The sequence below is a fragment of the Mustelus asterias genome, chromosome 17 (genome assembly GCF_964213995.1).
Source record: "Mustelus asterias chromosome 17, sMusAst1.hap1.1, whole genome shotgun sequence".
In the NCBI taxonomy this organism is placed as follows: domain Eukaryota; kingdom Metazoa; phylum Chordata; class Chondrichthyes; order Carcharhiniformes; family Triakidae; genus Mustelus; species Mustelus asterias.
Window position 1 is genome coordinate 64,411,539 of NC_135817.1, and position 11,545 is coordinate 64,423,083.

The 11,545-nt window shown below is 42.2% G+C and overlaps 1 protein-coding gene across 1 annotated transcript in view; it reads right to left on the reverse strand.

The window, feature by feature from the left end:
* epha3 (eph receptor A3) overlaps positions 1-11,014 on the reverse strand; it is a 327,186-nt gene extending 316,172 nt beyond the window's left edge. Inside the window, exon 1 of the mRNA XM_078232846.1 lies at positions 10,797-11,014. Coding sequence (XP_078088972.1) covers positions 10,797-10,980 — 184 coding nt within the window. The 5' untranslated portion in view covers positions 10,981-11,014. The remainder of the gene's footprint in view (positions 1-10,796) is intronic.
* Between the last annotated feature and the right edge of the window lie 531 nt (positions 11,015-11,545).

Below are 11,545 nucleotides of genomic sequence, written 5' to 3' on the forward strand. Positions count from 1 at the left end.
GCTTCCCCGAACCTTGCAAAGAAAATCCAATTTTTGAAAGTGAGAATTATGTTCTATGAGTCAGGAATACAGGATCCATAATGGTTGAAGCCCCTTTTGTTAGTTGTTATTCTAATTGTGCTCTATACACGATAGGATACAGTCTACCATGATGGCATTAAAGTAAAAAAAGTAAAGTTTATTTATTAGTGACAAGTAGGCTTTTATTCACACTGCAATGAAGTTATTGTGAAAATTGCCCAAGTTGCCACAATCCGGCACCTGTTCGGGTACACTGAGGGAGAATTTAGCATGGCCAATGCACCTAACCAGTGTGTCTTTTGGACTATGGAAGGAAACCGGAGCACCCAGAGGAAACCCACGCAGACACAAGGAGAACGTGCAAACACCGCACAGACAGTGACTCAAGTCGGGAACTGAACCTGGGTCCGTGGCGCTGTGAGACAGCAGTGCTAACCACTGTGCCACCATGCTGCCCCATAGCTACTACTACTACATAATTACTACTGGATGATGATGTTTCAAAAAGCTAACTGAACAAGCATGCTGCAAGCGACTTTATTGGCACTGTCATTTCTGAAAAGCTGATAAAATTCTTCTGTAATCCGCCAGAGGCACTTCGCCACCTCAAACAGCTGGCAGGACAACAGAGGACCTTTAAAGCATCCTGCAACGTGCTGGATATATCAAATGCATAGAGAAGAAATTTTATTTCATTATAAGGGGACCTGAAATAAAAGATGATATTGATGGAAAACAGATTATATCGCATGGGACATTGGCACTTTAATGTGAACTGCATCGTACAACATTGTTTTAATTTCCAGCACTTGATCCAATCACGGGAGTCTATGGCTCACATGAAGGGCCGAATAATTGTTGGCAGTCGACAAATCTAGTCATTCCATGTTAAAAGGTTGCACAGTAACACATTTTGTAATCCTTATTACAGCACTGCCTCTAGAGGCAGAACTACAATACTGACAAGAGTATAAACATATTACTGGAGGCACTGTTATACAAGAGGACAAAACTCAGCGACAATCAGTAAAGGTCACTACTGACAATTCTGGCTGATGGGTTGCATTGATAGCGTACTGATCAGCCATGCTCTGACTAAAAGAATACAGATGCTGGAGGGGCTGAATGGCCTACTCCTGCTCCCAAGATAGACCATAAGACCACAAGACATAGGAGCAGAATTAGGCCATACAACCCATTGAATCTGCTCCACCATTCAATCATGGCTGATATTTTTCTCATCCCGATTCTCCTGCCTTTTCCCCATAACCCCTGATCCCCTTATTAATCAAGAACCTATCTATCTCTGCCTTAAAGACACTCAATGACCTGGCCTCCACAGCCTTCTGCGGCAAAGAGTTCCACAGATTCACCACACTCTGACTGAAGGAATTCCTCCTCATCTCTGTTTTAAAGGATCACCCCTTTAACCTGAGGTTGTGCCCCATTCCACATTCTGTCACATTCCCATTTTCAAGCCAGAAATGTGACATTTCCATTCCAGTTTTTATGATGTTGTTCATGTGCAGCTTAGCCTGATGCTGAGGAAGTTCATAAAATTCCACAGTGCAGAAGGCGGCCATTCGGACTATTGTATCTGCACCAACCACAGTCCCACCCAGACCCTATCCCCAATCCCCATAACCCCATGCATTTACCCTGGCTGGTCCCTCTTTTACTAAGGAGCAATTTAGCATGGCCAATCCATCTAATCCATCTTTGGACTGTGGGAGGAAACCGGAGCACCAGGTGGAAACCCACACAGACACGGGGAGAACGTGCAGACTCCATACAGACAGTGACGCAAGCCAGGAATCGAACCTGGGTCCCTGGCTCTGTGAGGCAGCAGTGCTAACCTCTGTGCCACCGTCCGCCTCCAAAGTTGCATAACCAGAAAATGAGAGGTCATCTTATAAATGTGCCGTTCAAGTTTGCTGACAGTTTTTGGAGTCTGTTGTACAAAAGGTGCACTTTGACAATAAAGACTGCACCATTTCGCTCAATCGCTTCCACTGCAAGCAAATGTACAATCTCAATGGGATATCCGTATGATCGAGTTTCACTGTGATACCATCTAAATTTGTCTGTGCTAAAAGTCTGCATCTGACGGCTTGCAATTTCCTAGGAAGTTTTGGTGCAACTTCAGCACAAGAGCCGAAAGAAAATCTGCGTCAACTGATTCATCCCAGTTGTATGTTGAAACATCAGTGTGTGTGATTTTCGTCCAACTTTTCCACTGAGTGGTGGAATAAGCTCAAAGAATTGAATGTTGAATCCTGTACCCGGTCCTCTAACTGGGAGTGTCGCATCCTGCAAATCACTGGTCAGAATCTATTAGAAGATATAGTACAGAACATCCCAGAATTGATACACAAGTAATGTCAGAACATGTTGTGAACATGACAGACAATAGCGCAGTGTGCATTGGGTGAGTGCAAAGTGATAGGTTTGAACTGGCTCCATTTTAACAATGTGTTAATGCAGTGGTTACTACAGCCATCAATCACCCAGTCCACAGCTGGCATTACTAATCTCCAGCCCTATCAGCTCTTAATTATCTGGCTGGCACTCGGCTCTCCTTTCTCTGACAATCTCTTCATTCATTTCAATCTAATGCATGCAATATAGGTTATCTCACCAATGATAGTGTGTGGCGTGCGTGAGTATGGGTTGCAATTTTTCAGAAGCATTTAACAGGCAGAACTCACTAGTGCTGCAGGCGTGAGTGAATAATGAACGTGGCCTCTTGTAAGTAAAAGAATAATGTTGTTGCAACACATTTTGCTTCAAATATTCTATTTATTATGCGGCCATTGTCCGGAATTGGTTGTACGGCCGTGGAATGTGGTTTGCGATTGTTAACTGATTAGTAGCATATGTGAATTGTTCCTTTCAATGCAGTTAATGAGCACTTTATGTCCAAAACCCAGCCTAACAATTTAGAGAAGTGGAGAATGGCAGAATGTTGAGAAACTGCAGTTTAGGCTTGAAAAAAAAATCACAAATATCCATCCCTTGGATTGGCAAATACAAAGAAAAGATGAACAACAAATGGAAACACAGAATAACAGTTAGAATCTTTTCTACTGGCTCAGACTATGAATATTCACGAATATAAGTGCACAACAAAATCGGTAGAATAAAATATATTTAAATTGGCTGGTGGAACAAAAACAGCTAAACTATAAGAACAGACTTAAGCATGGTTTTGCCATCTGGGTGATGGCATAGAATGTATTTTATGTTAGAGTCATTGAGGTTTACAACATTGTTAAGGCTTTCTTTAAATGTGTTATTACTTCTTTGATATCTTACACTGTTTTCCAGGATTGAGATAATCACACATTTCCTTGGGAAATAGGGCAGGAAGAATCAATTGACCTTTACACATTTCAAATTTTCTTGTGTTCTTACACAATGTGTAAAAGTTAATGATCGCAATTACTCCCAAATTAAAAAATAATATTCTGCACACACTAAAGGTTACTGCTAAAAATTCTATCTTAATTTCCTTTCGCCACAAAGAAAATTGACATCTAATTATTGGGAAATGAATCATCTCTCATCATCATATTGAATCTGCTCTTTTATTATAATTTGTTTGCCAATTTTCTCCCCTCATTTTCTCAAGATTTTGATACTTTTGCTAGCATATGGTTCCACATTTAGTGTCTCACCAAAGTAGCTATTTTCTATTGATTGCCCCGCAATGAAAGCATCAGAGCCACCTCCAATCCTGTCCTTATTCAACGTCCAGACAAATTTACTTGCAATAGGATTGCAGTCAAGAATCGTAGAATCCCTACAGTGCAGAAGGAGGCCATTCGGCCCATCGAGTCTGCACCGAGTTTCCCACCCTATTCCCGTAACTTCTCATTTTTACTCTGCTATTCCCCCTGACACTAGGGTTAGTTTAGCATGGCCAATCAACCAAACTCGCACATCTTTGGACTGTGGGAGGAAACCGGAGCATCCGAGGGAAAACCCACGCAGACATGGGGAGAACGTGCAAACTTCACACAGTGACCCAAGGCTGGAACTGAACCCGGGTCACTGGCGCTGTGAGACAGCAGTGCCACTGTGCCACCGTACCGCCCCTAAGAGTGGGAGCTTATTTTGTATGGAACCCAGGGTGCTCAGGCAGGTTGTAGCTACCCTAACAGCGGTCTGGATACCCGAGGCCTTTCTAACTGTATTGTTCAGTCACCCACTGGATAAACTAGCTAAGCTATCAGGGGGAAAGCTCAGGATGCTTTCACAGCCAGCACATCAACATTATAGCAGATAGTGTTTTGATTGGAAAGTTTTGATTATTTTTCTGGAGAATTCTCCTGCTACTTAGTTTCCAGAAAATCTGCTGAGAACTTCACTCATATTATACCACCGGAAATGATCACACTGTTGCAATATAAAACACCGCCAATAATTGTTGTGGTCCTTCTAATTTTTAATGAAACATTTTAAAATGCATTTTTGCAGTCCAGCCCTTTAGCTGGCCCAGTTACATCACTGAATGCGTCACTCCTCACTTGCAAAGTGGCAATTCTGTCAAAGCAGCCCTATTCCATCCTTATTTTATCTACTCAACATAACTTGTTAATATCCACATTATCTTACCTTGGTGCACTTTAAATTCATACACATATGTATCAAGTTATATTTTAAATTATGAATACATTCAGTGGCATTTTGAGAGGTACAGTTTGCCTCTCTCGGAACCTCTCAACTTTGAAAATTGGACTTGGCAGTGAGAGAGTCCACGTTAAAGAGATCTGAACGCGCAGAAAAAAAATACTAAATGGGAAAAAAATGAATAATAAATTCTTGTAGAGAAATATTAACATTTCCAATACAAGGCTGAATCAAACGGTGATGTGTGAGGTTGTGAAGTGTACTTGTGGAGAATTTGATCAGAACGCAAGCTTTAATTTGTGGCCAGAATGTAGCACTGGGAAACAAGAAGAGCATTCCAATACTTCAGACAGACTAATTAATTGGTGTTTGAATTTTGCCTTGGCTCTCATCTTGCTGATTTTCACTCAAAGGAAAACCCTTAAGACTACGATTGGCATTTGACTAATTATTTTGTGCCCTGATAGATACTAGACTGCACAGGCGTGACTTGCCATAATAGGCTGTGTGCCGGTATACATTAGATACCGTGAATACTAGCTATACAATGTTTAGCATATCGATTCTGTGAATGCTCGTAGGTATGCTTACAATAGTAGACATTCTTTATAAAAGTTAAGTGCATGAAAAACTTTCCAAATTCAAACTTAGTGATAACTTTGTTGAGAAAATAAAGAACAGTTGAAATGAATGACAGTCCTTCTCGATGTATAGCAAGGCTCATGTTTAAGTGTGGCCCATCAAGCCATAATGCATCATTACTGTTCGTTTGGAGTTCTACTAACACGTTATCTAATCCTGCATTATAAATGTACCCAATTTTATACCTATCACTTGTGAATGGCATCGAATAGTTTGGAAAGTGGCTGAACTGATAATGCTCACAAAGCGAGCCCCACCATTTTAATACTCGTTCTATTAACCTTCAGTAATCAGCTTGATTCTCTGTATCCGAACTGAAAAGATATCACTCACACTTCACTAGCCTAAACTTGGAATAAAATGACTACCATTCCTACCGACACAATTACTGGAGAAAGGGAAACAACACTCTTTTTTAATTTTGTAAATTAAGTAGGCAAGTTAATAAACCATTACTGGTACACATACACATATATAATAAATTTAGCAAATGATGACAGCTTTTTAAAAAAAGCCGAATTATGGGTCACGGGGAATAATCGGGCGGAAAACTCCACTGCTCACAAAACCTTAATGAAGACCTTTCCGACATTGTTACAAAACATTAAAGATGCCGGCAACATTTACGAGGTTGTGTGTGGGGTTAACAAGGTCGTCACGCTTTTGTCCTTTTATTAAGATGATGTTGGGCGCGGGGTTTTTTTTAAAAGGACAATCTGAGACTGGCTAAATGCTCAATCGTGTCTTCCCTGAAGACTGTATTCTCTCGGCAGCTTCCCACCTTCACCCCCTTTCCGTCCCAGGACTGTCAGCCCAATACATTGCAGCATTTCATACAGAGCCAGGGAGCCGGACCCCAGCTCACACTCGCCGCTTTGTCGGCTACATTTCTCCCAGTGTCCGTTTAGCATCAAAATAAGGGCGCGTTGGTGGCTCTGTCTGTGTCTGTGTGTGTGTGTGGCTATTTAAACAGTGCTTTGATCAGCACTGTCAGTTCAGATTCTATAACTGACCCGAGCTCGAGTCCAATATAAACGGATTTATCGCTCTATTCAACAATAGAGAAAGAAAGCCTTCAATCCAGTTTACTATGCCTCTTCCCTGTTCACACGTAATGGTGAGGGTGAGGGGGGGGGGGGGGGGCGGTGTTCTATCGCCTGTCAAATATTTCTATCGTGCCTTCCCAGATCCCTTGGAGTTACGATCAGGCCGCTTTAAACCTAACTGTCTATTTCAAACACCCGACAGTTAATTTTTACCAAAGCCTTTTCTCCTATTTAAGTTCCAAACCTGCCTTCAGCTGGCCTGTGTACCAGGGATGTATCTGGGTGGTGGTGGTGGGGGGGGGGGGGGGGGTGCAGAGGCGCCGATGTAACTACAAAGGTGGGACAGGGCCATCTTATGTTGGAAATGTAATTGGAAAAAGCGTCCGCCTTTCAAAGCCCCCACCGATACCGCGTCTGTTATTTCCAACCGAGAGGATTTCCCAATCGAAAGTGACAGATGTATCGTTTGGAGCAATTCCATGTTTTGAACCCCAAGCACCGCCTCAAACGGATCCAACATTTGCAGGAGACTCCCCACTATCCACAGCTAAATGCGAGGGATCAAAGTGGACCAGCCGCCCACCCTAACTTTCAAAATCAAATGATTGAATACATTCAAGCCTATCTTGAAAACATCAAAATGTCTAAACGAACGAGGACATTGATTCATTTCCCCTCGTTGTTAAAGTAGTGGATATTCGCACAATGTGAATTGTGTGCGATATTTCACAAAGACAGATGGAAGGGGCCGGGTTTTGTCCGGGACAGTTTTTGTACAGCAGGGCAGTTCCAACTCATCTTTTGGGTCGATGCATGTTTGATTTATACACATATTTATGTGAACATGGACGGAGGGGGGGGGGGGGGGGGAGGGAAAGTTGTGACTATTGCAGCAAAAAGTTCCAATCTTGCTCTGGGAGGGCTGACAGAGAGAATGGCACGCTGAATAAGGGAGTGAAACTCTCCCAGTTCCACAATTTGGAATTTGTAGAGTGTCGCGATGAGGTCAAACACCCCAATTGATTGGAAAAGAAGCACCGACAACTTTCCCAAATCAAATTCCCATTTCATTCTGACTTGCTACTGAGTGTAAGGGAACAGTTTACAAAGCAGCTACGGTGAGGGATCGTCTAATTTCATATTTCATTCCCTCACCCTGCAGTATAAATATCTCCCACTTTCTACGTCTTTTAGCTTTGACAAAGGGTCATCTGGACTCGAAACGTCAGCTCTTTCCTCTCCTTACAGATGCTGCCAGACCTGCTGAGATTTTCCAGCATTTTCTCTTTTGATTTCAGATTCCAGCGTCCGCAGTAATTTGCTTTTATTTAACGTCTAATTAAACATTCGTTTTGATCATTTTTAAACATATTAATTCATAATCGTTTCCCATGTTCAATTTGAATTTGATTCGCATTCCATTTTTCAACGCAGAGAAGTCGAAGATAATTAATTTAAATGTATATAATCTAAAAAAAAAGGATTTTTTTTTGCCCCATCAGTTGCGGCTTGATTTATCAACAATAATATTGAGTGGGAGTTTGTTTATGTCGCCATGTGCAGACTGGGATCTTCTTAAAAACAAAACATTTCACGTTAAAAGCCTCAAACACTCCAGATACTGAGCTAGGGACATTTGTCTTACCATTGTTTTCGGCGGCAAGGGGGGAGTCATGAACGTTTCCAAGGAGGAGATACATTTCTAATTATAAAAGGGATAAGAGGATATGGGGTACAGGTGGAGAGGTGGATTTGAGACCAGGGAGAGATCAGCCGTGATCTGACTGATTGGCGGAGCAGGTTGGATGGGCTGAATTTGCCCATCTCCTGCTCCTAATTCCTACGTTCCTATGATGCACGTTTTGGAGGGGCAGTCGCAGGCACGACGGGCAGAGTGTCCGCCTGCTGCGCCGAAACGATTCCGTGACTCTGGTACGGTTCAATTTAACCCCTCCTGGCCCACCACAATGACACCAACCCGAGCCACAGACCCGAGACCCGGAAAGCCTCAAGATTTAAGAACTGCCGGAATCACAAGACCCAGGAAACACGGAAAGTGACAAAGTTGATTTCTGAAACTGGCTTTCTCTCCTTTTCCTCAGGGAAAGCTCTGCAGTGACCCACACTGGCCAGATTCCCAGAGATTGCCACACTAATGGAATAATTATTTCCCGGCTGGATATAATCCCAGCTTTTGATCCATAATACGAAAACAAACCCCAAATATAATAAAGGGCACTTTGCATAAAAAAACAGCATATTTTCCTGCATTGTAAAAGCCGCACAAAACCGAAAAACTAACAACAAATCCCAACATGAAGTACATCAGAAACATTGAAAAACGTGCAAGTCTATTGCGGAGAATTGGAAACTTAATGCAGGTAAAAATGTTACAGAAACTCTGCGGAACTCGCGCGGGTAAAGTGGGATTATTAATACATTCAGAGGGTGTTTATTATAAACGGTCACGAAGTTTCCGTATAAACCGGCGAGAGAATTGAAATGAAGCACCGAAATTCCGACCAAACTTTTAAGTGTGCGCCGTAATATCGAGAAGTGTGTTCTACTGAGCATTAACAATGAACTGGGAAGTTTTGTTAGGTTCGTCTTATCAATAGACAATGCTGAACTGAAAATCCACTTGGTTTGATATTGGACCAACCCATTTTATTATTTCGCGCCGTGAGTTTTAATAATAAGCACGCTTACGTTTCTATTACATTTGAAGATAATTTATATTGATATTTATATCCAATAACAACCATATGCCAATGTAAACTCAAGTCCATGTTTTCACTGTGTATCTTACACTTTCTATGTTAATGCCTCTATTTTTACAGTAGTCAGACAAGTTTCTTTCCCTGTCAGACTATTTCTCCCTCTCCCAACCACAATCAGGCGATTTCGCAAACTCAACGAATTTTGGGAACTTTATTTACCACGAACTCTACTCTCCTCTCCAACCCCGTAAGTTTAAATTGTGTTTGACTCCTGAAAGGTGAAGATCCGTGTCAGCATTAGGTATAATTGTTATTTGTTTTTCCTCTACACCCTTTAATCTCAGGGGTTCTCTATCGGAAGTGAGTGAGGTAAATTGGACTCTGCTTTTGCGACTGTCTGTGTGTGTATGCGTCTGTCAATAGTTAAACACTAGGTGAGTTTACAAACTCACCGGATCACACACAGGCGAAATAGGCTTCAGAATAGTTCTGAGCTTGCCTTTCTTATAAATACACGGAAAGGTGATGTCAGCAAGCCCTATGAATCATTCCACAGTAAATAGACACATTTACCGATTCGGACTCCAAACTATGGTGAGATGCCTTCCTTCCGTGCTGGCTGTGGGTATAAACCCCTCTGAGGACGGATCACCTTACAGGGCACCCTGTATCAATTCTCAAAATAACAATATCTTTCCCCCTTTTTTTCTCCCTACATTCTACTGACCACAACGTTCTTCCTGTACACTTTATGCTTTAGTTCACAAGAAGTCACTTCAAGCTCTCAAACTACGCGGAACAGAAAGGGGCTTTTAAGCATGGGCTAAAATTTCTGAAGAATAAAGGCAGTTTAAGGTTTAAAAAAATAGTCAATTTTGTGCTAAATATCTGAATAGTTACAGCATCTCAATCCAAACGGCCAATAATATTCATCTGACAGTTTAAAAAATCAATCAGCAATGCAAAACGGAAAAAAAAACCCAACAATGGAATAGAAAGCAAGGTGTAAAGTGTTTTTTTCCCCCAAATTGCTGTGTGTGTGGTTTGTACATTTCTCTACACGAGCCTCAACTCTGAAGTCGATGTGGAATCGTGGCCAAACTTTCTCAACTTACTCCCAGCTTGCCTCTCTTATAAATCCTTGCAAAGGTGATGTCAGCAGGACTTATGAATCATTCACTCTGTCGTTTGAGAGAGAGAATACGCTCCACAGCAAACAGAGACATTTACTGATTCGGACCCCAAACTATGGTGAGGTCCCTTCCTTCCCTGCTGGCTGTGGGTCTAAACCCCTCTGTGGATGGATCTCCTTACGGGGCACCCTGTATCAATTCTCAAAATAACAAGAGGACAGGAAAAATAATAATCCGATTGAAATAATTCCCCCGCATTCCTGCCGCTGGAATTCTATCCTACATAAACTTTCTCTCCACATTTTAACCTCTGGCTCCCTATTAAGATTGATTTTATTTAATGGGTCGTTTCGTTTGCAATAATGCTGGTCACGGCGTTTAAATGTTACGGTCGCCGCATTCTGAGACCGTGGCTGAAGTTGTCCTGATGTAGTTGGGTTTGATACATTTAATGTTCTTTGACCACCTTAAAAAGAAAGATGATGGAAGCGTAACCTCTGCACAGTACCACCCACCCGGTGTGTGTGTGTGCGCTAGACCGACTGTAATACTTCAGTGAGGAATAATGCACAGATCTCTCTTTTTATTTTTTTAATTCTTACCTTCATTTGCAGAATGCCCAGTCGATTGTGCCGCGCAGATAACACAGCAGAGGATCAGAGGGAGAATGCAGATCTGGGAACCCAAGGCCATTTTGGAGCTGTGATCGGTTGTGAGTGGAGCATATCTCTGTGAAGCATGCCAGCAATGATCTGAGGGAGCTGTGATCGCCGTGGAAGTTACCATGCACAGCTTTCAGGGTGATGTCAAGTTTGACACTACAGATAAGGAGGAGTCAGCACTGCCTTTCTACTGCCAGCAGAGGGCCGCGGCTGGGTCCTAGAGCCCACCAGGATATCTTGCATTGCAAGCCATCTGCTTGGGATATTTGATATTCAATGGTAAGAGATCTTTATTCCTCGTGTTTTCAACAATCCCCACATTTTTAAACCTTTTAGCACGGCGCCAGGGATCCGACTTCGATTCCCAGTTTGGGTCACTGTCTGTGCGGAGTCTGCACGCTGTCCCCGTGTCTGTGTGGGTTTCCTCCGGATGCTCTGGTTTCCTCCCACAATCCGAAAGACGTACTGATTAAATGCATTGGCTATGCTAAATTCTCCCTCAGTGTACCCGAACAGGTGCCGGAGTGTGGCGACTAGGAGATTTTCACAGTAACTTCATTGCAGTGTTATTGTAAGCCTACTTGTACAAAAATAAATAAACTTTAAAACTTTTCCCCATGATTATTTATTTTGTTCATTTTCAACATAATAAATACTATTTCATGCTGAAATAGTGTGTGCTCTGAAGG